Source organism: Drosophila grimshawi, unplaced genomic scaffold, assembly GCF_018153295.1.
Source record: "Drosophila grimshawi isolate 15287-2541.00 unplaced genomic scaffold, ASM1815329v1 contig_59, whole genome shotgun sequence".
NCBI classification, from domain to species: domain Eukaryota; kingdom Metazoa; phylum Arthropoda; class Insecta; order Diptera; family Drosophilidae; genus Drosophila; species Drosophila grimshawi.
In genome coordinates, this window is record NW_025063406.1 from 38,202 (window position 1) to 59,003 (window position 20,802).

The window sequence follows — 20,802 nt, forward strand, 5'->3', positions numbered from 1 at the left end:
TCTCCGGGCGAAAACAATGGAACCATTCTTAAATCATGACAGGCAAAATACGAATGCTTCGGCATACAAATTGCATTTTATATTTACAAATGCACGTACTTCTACTACAAAGAAACGCGGCCCCCAAAAGATTGGGTTCACACATATTGAACAAGTTGAATACATATACACATTTATATATGTATGTAGTATATGTTCATGAGAGTAAACGAGGCCAAGTGTAACTTACCATTTTAGTATTAGTGGTTGCTGGAGAAAGAATCCAGCCTCAAGCCACAGTCGTGTAGGAGCCCGTGCGAAGGACACAACAAGGAGTTGGGTTGGGTGCTGGGGTACGGTTGTCGCTGAGGTAAAATTTGGTATGAGCAACATAATTTTGTTACCGACTCAGCTTTAGGAGATGTAAACACATGTTGCCTGACACATGAGGCAAACGTTGAAATGTTTCTTTTTTCGGGCACGGTCGCTTAAATATTTAATGCAGATGCCTTTCGACTCACACATGCGCAGAATCGGGTGTTTTCTCAGAGTGTCAATCGTAATACCACTGACTGCAGGGAATTAAATGTTGTCGCTTTAATATGGATACCGCCATACCAAACGATACACGCCTCATGCCAAATGCCACTTGCCACATACCTCGTACCCCAGTCTATGCCTATCAAGTATTGCAGCTAAATAAATAATATCCTGTGACTTATGATGGCAGCCAATGAGGTGTGAATGCTAGTCGACAAAACGTATCCTGTACAGAAATTTAAATATGTATTCAGACACTGTGCTGCAAACAAATACATATTGTTTAGTAGTTAATTACATTTATGAAAAATCTCTCTTCTTCTCACATTAACTAATTGAACTTGGAGGTCAAGGCGCCCTTGGACCTTATAAGGGATGACAACTCATCAATATTAGTTAATGTGGATGTCTGCCGCCTGTAATGGTCAGCGCGCCACGTAAAAAAAAAATATAGAGTTGCAGCGCTAATCGTTTGCGACAAATTTGTCGCCTGCGCTGTAACGGACGAATCGTACGCAGGGCAGTGCATCTGAGCACGCAAAAAGCTGAGCCTCCAAAAATTGAAACTTTTACGCAAACGGAGCATGCTCAAGATTAGCGATAGATCGCTTAAGGAAGTTTTCGAAACTCAGCCAACTTTGTTGTCTCCGCTTGCACCCGGCGGCTTGAGCGAGCACAAGCAGGTATAAAAGGGAGATGATCTCAGCAAAAGTTATTGCAACGTGCAGATGCAACTAATAGTAAAATGTCGGTCGGCGAAAATTTATATAACACGTGGCGGCTGAGCAAAAAAAAATATAAAATAAATTAAAATAGTGCCGAGTTCTTTTCACACCAAAACCAGAAAGAACACCAACAAAAAAAAAACCCACAAATTTAAAAGACACCAAAACCACAAATAAAGTTATAACAACTGTGCAAGAAAAAAAAAACGAACCAACCAAATAATTATAGCCGCCCCATATATAACTTGTGATCGTGCCACGTGTCCTCCTGTGCCCGGCCAGGGGCCGTAACCAAAGCCTGGAAGCGGAGAGGCACCGCTGCTGGACCCATTCCGAAACCTTTGGAAGCCATTAAGAAGCCCATGGTCCCGATCGCTACTCCATGACGCTAGGAAGAGAGCCTCATTTTTTTCATCCCCTGGAGACGGAGGCAGCCCTCTGCAAAGTACCATCGAATATTCTCTTATATATTTTTGAAGTTTTGTACTTCAACTTTGTATTCCATTAAGCTTAATTTTTTATAAAATGAAAAGAAAATCTTTATAAATATATTAAACCGAACATTGTAAAAGCAGGAAACATAATATCACAATTGAAAAAAAAAAGAAAACAAGAAAATTTGTAATTATGAATTAAAATAAATAAACGATCAACATATGGAAAAACCAATTAATGATGATACCGAAAACATAAAAATACAATTTGAGAGCTGAAGTTTCTAAAAATAGAGTGATTAAAAATTATAATGCTAATTTGTTAAATAAAAAGAACCAAAAAAAAAAAACTACATATATTTTTACAGATCCATATTAATGTTTAAGCTACTCATTTGAGTTAACTTTAAGTAGGGTAAGATCACAAACCGTTCCACAAAATGAATAATGCGAGCAAATAAAAAATTAAGCCTGTATTCAGTAAAACCAATAATGGAGTAATTGTCGAGTACATGGGGCCAACCAAAATGATGTAATGAAATAGAAAAAGTTTTTTTATAGGGAATCTCACAACTCGCCTTTGGAGATTCATGGTTGGGTGGGTAAAGACTGCGGGGATCGAATGCCATCTGAGATTCCGCTACATTTATTTAGATAGTCCAGCATATATTAGAACATTCACCTTTAATATTTTTTTGCATTTCGAAGTCCAGCACTTCCTATTTAGTACATAAGGGACTCTACAACAATTTAAACATTATGTAATGGAGCCACAGGTCACAGCAACCCATCCCATTCCTCCCGAAAGAGCTAGGGTATCAAAGGGTCCCGACCTCGGCTGTGATTCTGTAGCTCCGTAGTAGGTTGTTTTGGTTTTTTTTTATACCCTACTGAATCAAGTTAGGTGGAATATCCGTTCTGACTTGGTTAATAAAATTGATAGTTACATAAGTTTTGGCAGCCAACGTGGGGCATGCTGATATCGATAGTTTGATCACATAGAGGTTTTGAAGATGGATCCCCCCCAAAAAAAAAGGGGAGGAAATCTTAAAAACGATGGCAAGCGAAATACTGAGTTTGCATGCAAAAATACATTAGTATTAATTAGTAACTAAAAGCCTTAACAGTGACAAGTGTTGAATTAGCAGCTTCACATCCCCAAAATTGTGAGCAGTGAAGTTTTTATACTTTCAGTGACACCCAAGGGAAGTGGATGGTTTATGAGTGTGGAACCAATAATGTGGATCTTGGATCTCTAGTATTTGGCTAAGATCGAATACATTGCCGATACACATAGTTGGTGGGACCACTTAAACTAAACCGCATGTCGAGAGTAAATTTAATGGTTCGTTAGCACCACTCTTCCAACTCTCACAGTTTAAGCTCAGTTGAATTTTTGGTTATTTTTGATTGATTGGGCCAGCTGCTGATAATACGTCGGAATACTGTGGCAACTGCTCTGGAATCTTGCTTATTTAGCTAAGACTGAATACCCTGCCGAATAAGGATGCAACAGAAATTTCGATTTACAGTTAGTAGCGGTCCTAATGGTTTGAATTTGGTAATCATATCCGTTAAAGGATAAAGATTGTAAGATTGTATTTTTGTTGTTGATTGGTTGACAATACCGCCTAACTTTCTCTGGAACAAGTATCTCATTACCGAGAAAAGGGAAGCGGGTATAAATTGTTTACACATTCTGCAACAATTATCGATTTATCTGATAAAGTTACAATAGTCCAAGATTATCTTTAATTACATGTCTATATTTGCTGGCTGTCTAAAACAAAAATAAAAAAATATATATATATATGTATATATATGTGTATATGTTTATGTATATGGATGTATATATGTATCACAATCCTCTTATATTACCAATTGTAAGCATATTTTTCATAAAAATTGTCTAGAGAATTGGTTACAAACGAACAACAGTTGTCCGGATTGCGCCAAGGAAACCGAAGACCAAAATCTAAAAGTGGTTATAGGAAACTGCTCGCCTCGGTTGAAGCAAGTAGAACCTTTAGTCGCAGGACCAAGTACTCGGGTAGTGACCCGGAATTTAGCCAAATCAATGATGGATGTATCTACTCATAAAATAGTATCAGATTCCCGAGTAAATGAAGGGACTGAAGTGCCATTATTAGAGCTCGAGGGTAGCAACGGTACAAATCCAGTAGAGCCATCTGCAAGGCGTTATTAAAATCCAAGAAGAGGGCGCCCAGCTCGTTCAGCCAACACTCGTCGGGAACAACCGGTGGCAGTGGATTATTCCATTATACAGAACATGATTGAGCAAACCGTATCGAGATTAATGTCATCCTTAAGTGTGAGCCCTCGTTATCCTACGCATGTTCCAACCGTTAGCCCAAAACTCGTTAGCCAGTCGCACCTCGGTACACCCAAGTAAGGTGGTTGAGATAATGCAGAAATGGAATCTACGTTTCGATGGTTCGGATGTAGGTTTGAGTGTAGATGAATTCATGTATCGCGTGAAAGTACTCACCGATGAGACTTTGGATGTTTCGCGTAAACAAAAACAAGGGGAATATTTTGAAAACTTTTATGAGGATGTGGTTTCACTAATAGATAAATCATCAGTTCGAATCGAAGAAGAGGAGTTGATTGAAATTCTTAAAAATAATTTGTTGCCGGAACCACGTCACAAGTTGTTATATCAACCAGTACATTCGGTAGGTCAGTTGCGATGATTAGTGCAGATGCACGAAAATCTAGTAAGTGAACAATCGCAGCGAAGGAGTTTCCAGGACGAATCCGCCATTGCAACGCCGACAAGTTTATGCGGTGGAAGAACTTGAGATGGAAGCTGAGTCGAATTGCGATGTTAATGGAGAAGAAGAGATCGCTGCTATTCATCATGCAAATATTACTTGTTGGAATTGTGATGTGAAGGGACACGTATGGGAGAATTGCCTTGCCCAGCGCCGCATATTTTGCTATGGTTGTGGAGCTCTAAGCGTGTATAACCCACAATGCAAAGTATGTATTCAGCGTAGATCGGAAAACCGACAGAAGGGTGTATCCACCAACAACAGGATGCCCCTATCCAAATAGAGACAAATTATACCACCTCTGTCCTTTGTAGTCCCGCTGTTTCCTCACCTGCTATAACAATTTTTGTAAGATCCCCGGATGCGAAAAATATCCCGGAGGACTTTTTACGTTTTCGCCCTTATCATGAGCGGCTAAGAAATTATTTAGAAATTAGAAATAGAATTTTCAATGAAAAGAGAAAATTCTAGAAAATTATTAGTATCCACTATTTTCAACAATCGAAACGATTCGCGTTGCTATGCGGAAGTGTCGTTTCTTGAATTTTGTAGTAGTCGTTCAATATTAATATTTTATTTGGTACAATTCTTGGTCCACTCTAAATTAGTAGTTGTTGATTAGGCGGCCGCTCAAGCGAAGAGATATGCAGATAACCGACTAGAATAGAATCACTCAAAACGCAGCACGAAATCGCTCACTCAAGAAGCGCTCGGCAAGAGCTTTCCAATAAGCGCACGGTTCAAACGAGGTCTTGTTGCGGTCAAACTCTCAAGGTTATTGAAATAAAGAAGACGTGCACTTTGCAAACCGACAGTGTATAAAATATAAAATAAAACACGTGATCGTAACCCCAAAGGTTACAGTGTGTTTTATATATATATATATTAGTGTGAAAGTGCGGTAGAGGACAAAAGGTATGTTACAGCAATTGGTGAAAGAAAAATATTCGCAACCAATTCCAACCGTTGTAGGCCATTCCTGGGGAAAGAATATAGACCCGACCTGCCACCAGTTCGAGCCAGCTGCACGCCTTAATAATTTACACCGCGGGAATGATTCAACTGACAAGATTGCAAATTAGTCAGCCTTATTTCATTAAATCGACATCGGAAGCGTCGCTAGTCAGCGGGGCGGAAGTGCGGAACAGTGTTCAACTTCTTCCCACGGATCCGGATTTAGCGCATATCCGTTACTGTCCAGGAGACAATAAACCAGTTTGAAATCAGTAAATCCGAGTTTATTATCAGCTAGTGCCAAGTGACTTTAAAAGTTAATCCACGAAAGCGTGAATGATCAATCAGCTGTTTTGCGCACGCGCCTACTACAGACACACGTAGTCTTGAGCTAAAGTGCTTATCCGCTTTTGTGTTTTGTGTAAGCGTGGATAAACAGACCGTAAAACTTGAGCAGATGATTGCTGACAAATTCAACACCGTCAACAAGTTCCACTCGTTATTAGCGAAATGCTCCAAATTACTTGAGTGTCCCACGTCTCACTAATAGCCAGAAACATAATTGCTGAAATCTTTTGTTTTATTAATATATTCATTGTCGTATAAATTTATAAATATGCAATTTAAGAAGAAGTAGTTGACACATTAATAATTAACGAAACACTGGCTGATATTAAACCCAACGGATGGTCAAATGTAAATTATATATATATATATGGTTTCCTAATGTTTTAAATAATTTTTCCAACCAGCTTCATCTCTGCGTCGGCGAACATTGGGCCCAACGATCGTATCGACTCCAAAAAAAAAAGAAAAAAACAAACAAAACGTAGAGTGAGTAATGAACTAACTATAATGTAGGTACATAAACAATTAAATATGTGCTACCTACTTAGTAAATAAGGGAAACAATATACATATATATATATATATAACAAAAAAAAAAAAAGGGAACGACTGATCCACAGCCAAATACGCCATGTAACGTCCTTACTTAGAAAAAAACTTATTTCAATATAGATATAAGAATTTTAATTTGAGCGCGAAGCCATATACAAATGAAGAGAAAATAACGAATTTCAAAATGAATAATGATAAAATTTAATTAAGAAAAGAAGAAGAATAATATGCATATATCATACGATAAAAGAATGTTTAATTAGGAATTAACAAAGAAAAAAAAGAAAATGTACTTATAGATTATAGTTCCATTATATAATAGAAAATAGATTAAGATTAATGTTCACTACCTATCGAATTAAGTTAATGAAGAATATATGAATTTGGAAGTAATTTAAAATGAGGTGCTGAGGAGTAGTATTCGTCTGTCGAGTATCCATGTTAAGTTTTTACAGAATGTGGTAGGATTTTAAGAGTCCGTCAAGGGATAATGTGACCAAATTAATAGATCGTATGTTAGAAATGGACGTCATAGAGCCCTGTTGCCAAGTATCGAAGGAATTTTTTCCTGAGTGCCTTAGGCCAATATAATTTCAAAATTAGATTAAAAGGATGCGTATTGGCAAATAGAGTTAGAACAAGATTCCAGGCCATTGACTTGCGTTCACTATTCCTGGGAGACTACTGTACCAATTCAAGGTCATGCCATTCGGCCTGTGCAACGCGCCTTCAACAATGTGTCGACTTATGTATGAGATTATACCCCCCGATCTTCGACATTGCGTCTTTGGATACCTAGACGATGTATGCATAATCTCAGAAACTTTCTCAGAACATCTTGCAGTATTGGTTCGACTGGCCGAACAATTTCGTAAAGCTAACTTGACTTTAAATATTGAGAAAAGCCATTTCTGTGTAAACAGAGTGAATTATTTCGGGTATGTAATCGTTAGTGGTGGTATATGTACCGATTCCGCAAAAATTGAGTGTATTAGGAATTGGCCACCACCCAAAAACCTCAAACAAGATCGAGGATTCCTAGGTGTGTGCGGATGGTATCGTCGTTTTATTTCAAACTATGCTGAATTAACGTGTCCTATTACCGATGGATTATCTATTTAAAAAAAGTTTGTTTGGCCCGCAGAGGCTCAAGAGGCGATGGAAAAACTTAAACTGGTACTCACTTTTGCACCGGTTTTACAAAATCCCGATTTTACCAAAAAATCTTCATTGCGATGCTAGTAACTATGGGATAGGAGCTGTCCTTGTCCAGAAAAATGAAGAAATGCCCCTAGCGTTTATGTCAAAAAAATTAAGTCGTGCTCAAAGAAATTATAGTGGAACAGAGCGAGAATGCTTAGCTGTTATCCTGGCTATTGAAAAGTTTAGATGTTACTTAGAGTTACAAGAATTCGAAGTAATAACGGACCACTCCAGTCTATTGTGGCTGATGCGACAACCAAACGCATCCGGTAGACTTGCGCGATGGATTTTTCGACTGCAGCCTTACAAATTTAAAATTTCGCATAGAAAAGGAAAAGATCACATCGTGCCGGATGCATTATCAAGATTGTGTGACGATGGATTGGCAGAGTTAGAAATTGGTCCAATAATAGATTTTGAATCGAATGCTTTCTTTGATAGTGATTATCGAGCCTAAAAAAATAAATTTACCATTCAACAATCCGAATTTCCAGACGTTAAAGTAGATAATCAGTTTATTTATATGAAAACTGAACATGCCAGCGGAATCGACGCGCAGGATAAGAATATATGGAAGTTATGGGTTCCAGCACGAATGCGAAACCAGGTTTTGATGCAAGCTCACGACAACGTCACCTCATCTCAATGTGGAATGCAAAATACCATAGAAAAGTTAAGAAGAAATCTTTACTGGCCTGGGTTGGCAAATGACGTACGTAATTATATTCGCAACTGTGATAGTTGCAAAGAAACAAAAGCCCCTAACTACGTCCTTCGGTTCCAAAGACTATATGTTGATTTATTCGGTCCGTATTCACGAAGTAAGAGTGGTCATGTCGGATTGTTAATTGTATTAGACCATTTTAGTAAATTTCATTGGCTTCATCCGCTAAAGAAATTCACACCGTTGGCTATTCAGGACTTTTTATTAAAACACGTGTTCCATTGCTTTGGAGTACCTGAAACTCGGGTTAGCGATAATGGTACGCAGTTCAAGGCCAATGATTTTAATGAGTTTCTAACAAAACTTGGAATGCCGTATTCCATATATATATACAGCAACAGTATATACAGCACTATATTCGCCCAAGAGCAACGCTGCAGAACGTGTGAATCGCTCTCTGTTAGCCGCAATTCGTGCCTATCTTAAAACGGAACAAACAGAATGGGATGTAAATCTTTCAGCTATTTCGTGCGCATTACGTTCTTCGTTGCATCAATCCTTAGGTTGCTCTCCATATAAAGCCCTATTTGGGTTAGACATTATAACCCATGGTGATTATCTGCTCCTAAAACAATTATCCCTGTTAGAAGAGCCCATAATACCAGTACAACGTACCGACAACTTAGCCTTGCTGCTCAAAGATGTTCAACAGAACATTCGTCGAGCGTATGACCGTAATGTAGCGCAGTATAATTTGCGCTGTAAGCCTGTATCCTTTAATGATGGTCAAGAAGTCTTTAGAAGGAATTTTGCCCTTAGCAAATTCTCACATGACTTCTTTTTTCTTTTTTGTAGCATTTATATTTTAAACATTAATCAACCTATTCAAAGGATATAAAGCATTGATTTGTAACAGAATGAATAATAACAGTAAATTACAATCTATAACATAAACATGGGACAGGTTTTAGCAGTTAATAAATAACATCAAAAATTACATTTGTGGCACATTTATTTAACGCCCTACAGTCCAGAGGTCGCTGGTGTGGAGGCGCTTCAACCTCCTGCGTGTTGTATTCGACCCAAGTGAGCAGGCCAAAGGGTTGACATGGTTGTGTAAACGGTCATTATACCGACTCGTATGCCTGTTAATTTGTTGACTGACTGTCAGCAATCCGAAGTCGTTGTGCAGCGTTCTGTTGCTCACATATGGTGGAGCACCAGAGATGTCTCTGAGCACCTTGTTCTGCAAGACTTGAATTTGATTAATCCAAGATTTTGCAGCTTTGCCCCAGAATGGAATCCCATATGTCCATGTGGGTGCGATGATGCTCCTGTACACCAGCAGCTTGTTGCTCAAGCTGATTTTGCTTGATGGCTTCAGCAACCAGTTGAGTTTCGTTTTTTTTTTTTATCTACACGCTGCTGCAGTGAAATGGATGTGTTTGCGCCAGGTAAGTTTCCTGTCCAAGAACATACCCAGGTAGCGAACATAGTTCTCCAGAGGTATGACCATGTTGTTGAGTCGAACAGTTGGACAATTACCATTCCTGAGCGCGAATGTGCGGTGCTGAAACTTGCTCCCATTGACGCAGATGTTCCACCGGTTGGCCCAAGCACTAAAACCATCCAAAAAACTCTGCGTAACCGCAGTTGCTCTTCAAGCAGTGGTGGAGTTAGCAAGGAACACTGTATCATCCGCGTATGTGGCAAGCAGCGTGTTTCTAGCTACTGGTATTGGCAAGTCCGCGGTGTACAAAGAATACAAGGCAGGTCCAAGGACACTACCATGCGGTACACCAGCTCCAATGGGGCGGATGTTTGATGGCTCGCCCCTAACTTCTACCATAACAGAACGGCCAAGCAGGTAAGACCTGAGCAGTAAATACTGCGCTGATGGTAGCAGGGACTTAAGCTTAAAAAGCAGGCCATCATGCCATACGCGATCAAATGCTTGCTGGATATACAGGAAGACGGCAGAGCTGTACTGCTTATTTTCCAAGGCCTCGAGGACGTGCTGTACTACTCGATGAACTTGCTTTGGTGTACCATGGTGATGCATGAAGCCAAACTGATGATCAGGAATGGCCCTCTGAAAGCCACTTACTGCCGACAATCTTGCAAGAAATATTTTTTTCAAATATTTTGGAGAAAGTGGACAGCAAGCTTATCGGTCGATATGACGAGACAAGATTATCCGGCTTGCCAGGTTTCGGAATCATCGCAATCACAGCGCACTTCCACGGAGTGGGGAAGTGGTGGATGCGTACCATGGAGTTAAAAAGTAGCACCAAGAACATCACTCCCTTCTCTGGGAGGGCCTTAGCAACTCTGCCGTCAATGCCATCATAGCCAGGGGCCTTAGTGGACTTAAGCCTGCGAATCTGTAAGCGGACCTCACCAGGGGCGATAGGTGTGATCGGTTGTACAGGATCGAGATCTGCATTTAAAAATGTTTCAGTATCCTGTACCTGGCTGGGCGATGCAAGTGCAAAAGGCGTGAAGCGACCTTCTAGCTCATCCGCAAACACCGATACAATCTCGGCATCCGATCGACACCAAGTGTTGTCCGGTTGCTTAATGGGGATCCGTCTGAGTGGCTGCCGCTTGACACAACGCGTTGCCTTTCACAAATTGAATCTATAATTCTTATTGCAGCTTTCGCAGCTCGTACGCAGTCCGCCTAAAGTCCCTTAGATCCAAAGGATTGCGTGAGCGCATATATTAACGACGCGGTACTCTCTTGTGTCTTACCAGATCCAAAATCTCTGGTTTAAAAAGAGGCTGGGCTGGACTGGGAGGCGAAGGTAGTTGGCCAAGCATGGAGTATTCCGCTGCCACGTTAATATTACGCAGGAATAACTCCGCTGCGTCGTCAATATCATCCGGTGAACTCAGCTCCATGTTCAAATTGACAAGCTGCTCCAACCTCTGCCGGAATCGGGTGATGTTTGCCTTGCGTGGCAGAAGGCGTGTCTAGGGAGCATTCAGAGGTGCAGCCACTCTGTACTCAACGATCAAGGGGATGTGATCGGAGTTTAGCTCAATTCGCTCGGATATACCAAGCCAGTCAGACCGGATCCCAGCGTACACAGCAAAGTCAATTGCTGTTGGCCTATGGTTGCCGTATGAGTAGTGTGTTGCACCTCCCGTGGCAAGTACTTGGAGGTTGGAGTCTCTCACGCAATCCGCAAGCGCAATCTCACGGCGAGTGTCCAACGCTGCATCCTAGAGATGGTGTTGAGCATTCCAGTCTCCAGCAATCAGGAACTTTGGGCCAAGCTCTTCGAAGAGACATTTATAGTCTTCTATTTCCCACACATAGACAGCCGCTAGGACTACTTCGCCTTGATCACTAGAGACTTTAACGGCAGCACATTGCGCGCATAGCCAACTTAATGAGTTCTGCGCATGATGTCGCAGTGAAGATTTTATGATCACTGCTGCTCCGCCACGCATGCGATCCGAAGGATGATTGGCAAGGTGAATATCGTAACCTGGTAGCCTGTAGTGCGATTTGGAGCAGTAGTGAGTCTCGCAGACCAACATTACATCTATTTGATGGCGTTGAATAAATAACTCCAGCTCATTGGCGTTATTCGCAAGGCCATTGGCGTTCCACACGCCAATGCGCAACCCTATTTGACTCATCTATTTGCAAGTGCATCGTGCAACAGGCTCATTATGGCCGTAAGTGTCTCACTCAGCTTGTCGAATTTCGATATCAGACTGTCAAAAAGGAGCTGGGAGTGCTCATGGTACAGATAAGGCTGCTGCACTAGCTGAAATTGTTGCTGCGGGGGCTGCTGGTGTTGGTTATGCTGACGTGGTTGTTGCCGTTCTTGTTGTGTGATCTGTTGCTGATGGCGTTGCTGCTGTTGGCGAAGCTGCTGCTGGTGTTGCTGTGAGTGCTTATGTTGTTTCTGTATGCGCTCGCGAAGCCTAAGCATCTGGCGAGTTTTGTGACGTTGAGTCTTCTTTTTGTGCTGTTGTTTCGGAACCTGCGGTGTAACTTGCTGAACCGATGAGAGTTGTTGTTGCTGCTGTTGTTCAGGATGAACCTGCTGCTGACGGTGACGCTGTTGCTGTTGCTGCAGAGTCTGAGGAGTCATTTGAAAACTGGCAGCATCAGCCTAAGAAAAATTTTCCCTGCGAATGGGTGCCGGGCTTCTTGGGTGCGACTTTTGAGGATCTTGGGCCGGCCTTCGTGACTGAGCCACAAGCTTCCGTTCTTTGGCAACGCGCTGATAAGCAAGGCATCCCTTCCAGCTTGCTGGATGGTTACCACCGCAGTTGGCACATTTCGGGTCAGCGTCTAAAGGTTTTTCGCATACCCGACTTGGATGCGCTGAACCACACTTCACACAGCGATACTGATTTTGACAATATTTCATTGTGTGGCCGAACTCCTGGCAACGATGGCACTGGGGAATGTCCGTGTGGCGGTCAGGGCATTCTACTGAAATGCGCACTTGAGAGATGGAGCGTAGGTTGAATATTTCTTTGTTATTTGTAGCCGGATCCAACTCCAAATAACAAAGATTCAGCTCCTTCTTGGTAGCACGACTGAAGATGGTTTGGACACCACGCACTGCGTGCTCAAGTCTGCCCAGCTCATCTCTGATGAGATCCATTTTCTGCAGGGATGGATGCAGTCCCCTGATCACCACGCGGAAACCTCTGTCCTCTTTCAGTTGGTACGAATGGAACGGGATTCGCTTGTCTGTGAACAACCTCTGTATTGCTCTGTAGGCATCAATGCCATTTGGCATTACCCTTACAGTGCCACCATTTCCATTGCATTTGAGCATAAAGCTGTCGGGCGGCGTGACATCATTTAGTGCTTGCAGGAGCCCAGAAACGTTGGTAATACCCTCAGCAATAAGTGGGGGAGGTTTAGAATGTCTTGTTGGCCGATCTTCAACAGTGTCAGAAATTGGTGCGTTGAATTGTATCTCGGCAGCAGCACTTAAATGAAGCTCCTCATCGGACGCAACTTCATTGCGAGTGGACGCACTCGGCGGGTATATAGGTGAAACAGGCACTATTATCTCTTTCATGTCGACCAAATCAACATCGGCGTCCGAATCTGACAGCAGATCCTCGAGGGCTTGTGGTGCTGCACGAACTCTAGCAGAAGTTGACGGTACTGCATTCAAATCAATTTCTTCTTCGATTGTCGCAATTTTCCTCTTTTTATTGGGATTGTTGTAATTTAAATTATTATTGGTGTTGGCGTTGTTGTTGTTGCTGTTGGCATTGTTTACGTTGGTATTGGAGTTGTTGTTAGAGCCGGTGTTGTTGTTGTTGCATAAAATGCTTTTGTGAGCATTGCTTTTGTTGTTGACAGTGTTCTTGTTGATGTTGTTGTTGTGGATGTTGTTGTTGTGGATGTTGTTGTTGTGGCTGTTAGCACTGTTGGCATTTCCCAATGTTGTTGCTGCTTATCAGGCGAGTGCGCAGATTGTAACGGTGTTCACTGGTCAGCCTGGCAAGTGAAGGGGAGCACCAAGAAACGGTAGCTGCGGTGTCAGGCGCATCGCCGGCGGTAGAGGTAGGAGGGGTGTTGCTCATAATTGTGCAATTGGCGCGCACCAAGCGCACTCACTCTAGAAGAGTGGTCGCGGCGCACGCATAAATTGCACTAGTTAAACGACTCTCACAAAAATCGTAAATGACCTGCAGTATTGTTCGCGAGCGTCGATAATTTGAGAGAGCGGGAGATAAATAGCACGCACGCTCACACGTACAAGTGCCGATACAAAGGAACTAGCAGACCAGCTGCGCGCGACGTTCGTATTAGCACTAGAGAATGATGAGCGGGCCACAGACGGAAAAGTGCATGGGACACGACGAGATAATCAAGCTTAAGCTCGACGTGAACTCTCAGCTGTACAAAAACAGGCAGAGCAAAATTAGAAAAGGGCAACGCACTGAGCAAGAGCGCATGCACTTTGTTTTTGTTATTTGTTATTGTTTTGATTGCGCGTAGTTTTATTATTGCGCGAATTTAGCACATATTTCTTATTTTAAACACAGGAATACTGTTAATATTTTTCACGACATTAATATTATCGTTAATGTTGCCACTAATTTTAGTGATTGTCCAATGAATAATGCTTTTTTGAGCACAAATTATCGCAGCCACCAAAATACACATTCGCGCTTGACGAAGCTAAGAAGATGACTCCATCGCCAAATTAGGACCAAAATTTGTGAAATGTCGAATCAAGAAAAAACTTGGCAATAGTTTTTATCTCTTAGAAGATTTACAAGGACGTGAAATAGGAACTTATCACGCAAAAGATATTTGCATCTAATTCCCGCTAATCTTCCAGCTATCGTGTCATATTATCGTGTATGTAATGGTCAGCTCGCCACGTAAAAAAAAATATAGAGTTGCAGCGCTAATCGTTTGCGATAAATTTGTCGCCTGCGCTGTAACGGACGAATCGTACGCAGAGCAGTGCATCTGAGCACGCAAAAAGCTGAGCCTCCAAAAATTGAAACTTTTACGCAAACGGAGCATGCTCAAGGTTAGCGATAGATCGCTTAAGGGAGCTTTCGAAACTCAGCCAACTTTGTTGTCTCCGCTTGCATCCGGCGGCTTGAGCGAGCACAAGCAGGTATAAAAGGGAGCTGATCTCAGCCAAAGCCCTTCTCCTTTCTAAAAATTATTGCAACGTGCGGATGCAACTAATAGTAAAACGTCGGTCGGCGAAAATTTATAAAACACGTGGCGGCTGAACAAAAAAAAAATAAAATAAATTAAAATAGTGCCGAGTTCTTTTCACACCAAAACCAGAAAGAACACCAACAAAAAAAAAACCCACAAATTTAAAAGACACCAAAACCACAAATAAAGTTATAACAACTGTGCAAGAAAAAAAAACGAACCAACCAAATAATTATAGCCGCCCCATATATAACTTGTGATCGTGCCACGTGTCCTCCTGTGCCCGGCCAGGGGCCGTAACCAAAGCCCTCTGGAAGCGGAGAGGCACCGCTGCTGGACCCATTCCGAAACCTCTGGAAGCCATTAAGAAGCCCATGGTCCCGATCGCTAGTCCATGACGCTAGGAAGAGAGCCCAATTTTTTGTCATCCCCTGGAGACGGAGGCAGCCCTCTGCAAAGTACCATCGAATGTTCTCTTATATATTTTTGAAATTTTGTAAAATGAAAAGAAAATCTTTATAAATATATTAAACCGAACATTGTAAAAGCAGGAAACATAATATCACAATTGAAAAAAAAAAAGAAAACAAGAAAAATTTTTAATTATGAATTAAAATAAATAAACGATCAACATATGGAAAAACCAATTAATGATGATACCGAAAACATAAAAATACAATTTGAGAGCTGAAGTTTCTAAAAATAGAGTGATTAAAAATTATAATGCTAATTTGTTAAATAAAAAGAACCAAAAAAAAAAAAACTACATATATCTTTACAGATCCATATTAACGTTTAAGCTACTCATTTGTGTTAACTTTAAGTAGGGTAAGATCACAAACCGCTCCACAAAATGAATAATGCGAGCAAATAAAAAATTAAGCCTGTATTCAGTAAAACCAATAATGGAGTAATTGTCGAGTATATGAGGCCAACCAAAATGATGTAATGAAATAGAAAAAGTTTTTTTTATACCCTACTGAATCAAGTTAGGTGAAATATCCGTTCTGACTTGGTTAATAAAATTGATAGTTACACGCCCAAATGGTAAATGTCAAATGAGAGGAACAGTTTTTACTCTCTGCGCAAAATGGGTTATGCTTTCGGGAAAATCGAGATATCTGCTGACTTGATTGGCTGTGTTATATCTTCGCATAGTACTTGATTGCCAGGTTTTTAGATTCAACTTTTAAGCCGTCTTGTCTTAATCAAAACACTTCTCTCAGGACAAGCTCTATGCCTTTTAATATGTAAAAACCGTTGGAATCTAATTTTAACTAATATTCGCCTTCATATCTGCTAAATTGTCTTCTTATGCAATTTGTTTGCGCCGCAGTAATAGCAAATACTGGATGTTCTGTTCCGAAAATCGTTGATTGAAGATAGATATTAAAATTTTATTATTCAACTAGTTAAAAAAAAATGTACAAGATTCATTAACTTAAACTATTTTAAAATTCAAAATACAAAATTATCAATTCTTTGGGCTGTCCAGAAAGTGTTTTGACACAAAAAGTCTTATAAAAATGTATAAAACATGAATATTATTTTCTTACTTTGTATGACTTCCTTTGGCAGCAGCAATTCTTCTTATTAAGTACCATCACTGCCTGATTCATCGATACCTGCGTGTCCTCAATCTTTACTACTCTTCAATTTTCTTTGGAAATAGCTGAATCTGTGTAGCATTGTAAACATCCAGATACGAGCACAAGGTATATTCGGGACTTTCAGAGGTCCAGGGTCTTCACCAACTACCCAAGTATCACTCGATAGCAAACAGGTCCTCTGACCACTTGCTAGAGATTTGCTTTGGACAGGCTTTAAGCCCACTGCCTCGGCTATATGTCCTGGATTGCTCACTTGTGGTGGTGGAGTTGAGGATCGACTTCGAGTACGACCTCACGACTCAGCTCCGTTGACATTGATCGGAGCACTGCAGTGCAAACTTTTCTAGCACCAATGTTGGTGACGAGTTTCAAAGGTTTTTGCACCGGTGTGGAGCAGCACAATCGCGGTTGGATGCACACGGTCTTATGCTGCCTCAGCGAGGCAAACGATGGAGGTGGGGCGTATGATGTTCCATCGGCGACGTGGATATTCTTAGACGTTGAAATACTATCGAGCTGGTTAACGCGTCTCCCACTCAACCGACCGAGGACGCAATTCAGATGACATAACACAACTGTTTTAATAAAAGAAATAGAAGATGCACAGCTGCATAATGGGGAAAGCGCATTACAATTAGAGCTTAAAATCCGAAATAGGTTAAGGATTACATAATTCGAACTACAGGTTTCAAGAACTGCAAAATTATGTTGGCTTATTAACTCAGAAGAATCAATCTTACCACCTATAAGTTTATGTAAAAAAATAACATCATAATGTCTTTACTTATCAATAAAAGTCAACTAGGGTAAGTAGGTAAGCTCATATTAGTATTCCAATTAAGACCCCTAAAGTCAAATAATGAAAATTGTTCTTATACGGATTAAAATTCTTTTGAACAGCACTTGATGAAACCCAGAACACCAAAGGTTCGATTAGCGAAGGAAGAAATATGCTTATCAAAATTAAGCTTGGGATCTAAAAGGATACCCAAATCATCAATAAGGATATCAGTAGAAGGAGTTGTGGGCAAATATATCCCAAGCCAGAGAGATGCCCAACTTCTTTCAGATAACTTCCCGTACTGATGCAGCCTAAGGATGAAGTGTTAGCTGAACACATTTTTGAATAGAACTTCACAGTTCATATGAGTAGCAAAAGGGAGTGGGAATGAAATCGCACTCCAGAAACTGGTGCATCAATGGGCCCTCGTACATCATACCAGGAATCCCCATTGTTAACCTGAAACGTAACTATCTGAACAAGGATATAGCCATCCTATCCGATAGTCAGGCAGCAATAAATGCTCTTAGGGGAGGAAGACAACGTCAAGAGCAGTCCATGAGGTATAAGCCAAGCTTGACCAACTCCGGACGCAGATGAGTCCCGGGTCATAAGCGGGGAACAGCGGCCGATGAACAAGCGATAATGGGGTCAGGGAGGCCCCTAACCGTTTGGGGCTTAGGATACTCACCGGTCTATTAACAGGACATTGAAGACTAAGAAGTCACCTATCTAAGCTGTGTATTATAGTAGCGAACTATGCCCTGAGCTCTAACGATATTGAAACCCTCAACCTAACAAAGATTCCTGTATTCGTGCAAGAGCATGGGTTGATGGAAGAGGCTTAGAAGGAGGCACAATAGATTTAGCAGGTCACAGCGCATTTTTATCCCAACAATATAATAATAATAATTGCCCCATCAGCTTTTTGATAGCTTTATCCCGTTATTTTGAAATAATATCACAATACCAATTCCGAAATATTATAAAGTATATTTCCAATAGATATTGAGGCTAGAAGCCAACGCTTAGCGTTTTATTCACAACAATTGTTTTGTTTATGTTAAGGTTTGAAGTTCTTTGCTGCTGCTGCCAACAAATCATAAGAATATAATTTAGGTCGATCTTTTTGTCTATCACTTTAACTTATTTCTTTATTCAATTTTATTATGCCACATCTCATATGGCTCTACTTGGTAGCATGTTTGTTAAATATGTTGCTGTTAAAACAGCTTCACTCTAAAATTGCTCATTCAATTTTGCTCCATTCATCATGAACCGAGCTTTACCTATTACTGATCTGATCATACGCTCAGGTACACCATTTAATTGTGGAGTGTGTGTAACCGTTAAATGATGGCTGATACCTTTTTTCTAAACAATATTCACGCACCTCATTAGATAAATATTCCCTTCCATTGAAGTGAGCTTCGCCTTTGCAATAAAATCATGAAAAGTAGTAAGGTAAGTAGTAGGTCACACAATTATGTGTATATTGATTGATAATCAAACATAATAACTTTTATTGTAAATTGTAGTAGTCTGATAATACGACCACAAAATATCCGAATTGACAACAAACAAAGGCTTTTAATATAGTCTTTGTCTATATTGTTTTCCTTTTATACAAGCCTCATACAATTCATTGTTTAGCTTTACATTCTTTAATAAATTAATATCATCAAACAAATGACTGCGTTAAATATATAGAAATTTGTAACACCAGGTTGGCAAAAATTTCCTCAACTGAACCCTTCACGAGGGTGCCGACCGGAAATAGTTTCACAGCAGTCCACAAGATATTGATGCCAGTTAAGATCTGTACCCTGAACTTCGAACATGATCTGCCTTATAGACAAGTTCTTGGTAAGGGGCAAATCATAGTTCGAGGTAGGGCCGGACTAAGTTGTAACGCGACCCGTGCCGATAGTCAGCCTGGCTGTGGACCCGTTAGTAAACCGGATACCTGGCGACCTCCAATATTAATAAGCGCTACCTGCATAGTGCAGGCGAACCTCTTTTCTCTGCAACTTGTGGTATTCAAATGGATCAGAAAATAAACAAAATTAAACCAGAAGAGTCCACCGTTCGCCAAAAGCCGGAAGGGAGAAATCCCAAACAATTAGCGGAGGTAGTGGCTTCAAAGGCAAAAACTATTCTCAGTCAAAAGTGGTCATGGAACCTATTTGCCTGGTCAGCGGTGCTAGTGTAGTTAGCGACGACCATGTCACACTCGCGTCCGTGGAAGTGAAATCGAGCACTTGTTCAGCAGATCTTTCGGCAGGAGGGAGTGTAAAGGGCGAACAGCCAACCACCAGTGCCTTAGCAAAGATATTGGCATATGCTGAGCGGAGGGTCGCAGCCAGCATATTAAAGAGACAGAACGCAAGCGCTGCGGTAAATCCACCAGCCGACTGGCTGAACAAAGTGGAATGGGTCCAAATAAGAAGCAAGGCCATGCAAATTGGCAGCGCTCCCAGGAGGTGTCCGGACCTGTGTCCAAGAGAGCCAAGGTCCTACCGGGGAGATCCTTCGCCCACATTACTAAGGAGAGGATCATGATAAGGGTCTTCAACAAAGGCAATACGGACAGAAAGATCCCCAAAAATCAGTGGGCGTGGGTGGAAGGAGCGCTAGCTGTCCGCTGCTTTGAACTGATTACGAGAGAACCCGGCCCACCACCAGTATGTAAAGATGTTGGTTGGTATCAAGGGAATAACAAAGTCATTGCCTGTGACGATGTACGTTCCGTGGAGCTATATAGGGCAGCCATAGCAAGCGTTGGCGAGGTCTATCCAGGAGCTAGGCTGATTAAGTGGAGCGAAGTTCAAAGTAGACCTCAGGCTCGCATTTGGATTCCGGCGTTGCTAAAGGAGTCACACCAGGTGTTAATGATGCTGCAGAGGTGCAATACTTCCCTTCCCACCCAAGATTGGAGGGTGGTTGAGATAGAGGCCTCATAGGGCCCGGTGAGTCAGGCGGTGGTTATCCTGAACAAGGAGTCACTGGCGCCGATTGAACTTCGGCTTCAGGTCAGTCACCGTACAGGTGTATGAGTCGGATGCAGCGGCCGGTGGGGAAGGTTCCATCTCTGGAGATCAAAGCACCCAACGGGTCGGCAAAATTCCTCAACTGAACCCTCCATGAGGGTGCCGACTGGTAATAGCATCACAGTGATCCCGCAAAGTACCGATGCTAGACTCGTGCCCCGATCTGGACATGAACTGTCCCCATAGTCTTGTCCCTGCTTTCCAAACAACATAAAAAACACAAAAGGAGTCCGGTACTCTTACAAAACCGGCAGGGAGCAATCCCAGACATGTAGCGGAGGCAGTGGCTCGTAAGCCTGGCCAAAGCGGTAACACGACAAAAGTGGCGGAAAAGCCTGTTTGTCAAGCCAGTAGTGAGGGTGCAGCTGGTAAGAACCCCGACCCATCCGAGTCTGTGTTAGGTAGGCAAAGCACTTGTGCAGCCGACCTGCCAGCCGGAGCGGATGCAAAGAGGGAAAATCCAACTACCAGCGCTGCGGTTAAGAGGTTTG

The 20,802-nt window shown here is 41.6% G+C and overlaps 1 protein-coding gene across 1 annotated transcript; it reads left to right on the forward strand.

Annotated features, from left to right (window-relative positions):
- Positions 1-19,693: 19,693 nt before the first annotated feature.
- LOC116806414 lies at positions 19,694-20,224 on the forward strand. The gene has a single exon (XM_032742674.2). The coding sequence runs from the start codon at positions 19,694-19,696 to the stop codon at positions 20,222-20,224; it is 531 nt and encodes a 176-aa protein (XP_032598565.2).
- Positions 20,225-20,802: the final 578 nt, after the last annotated feature.

Excerpts from the sequence above, each read along its gene's own strand:
- LOC116806414 (XM_032742674.2), top strand. The coding sequence starts at position 19,694 with ATGGGTCCAAATAAGAAGCAAGGCCATGCAAATTGGCAGCGCTCCCAG.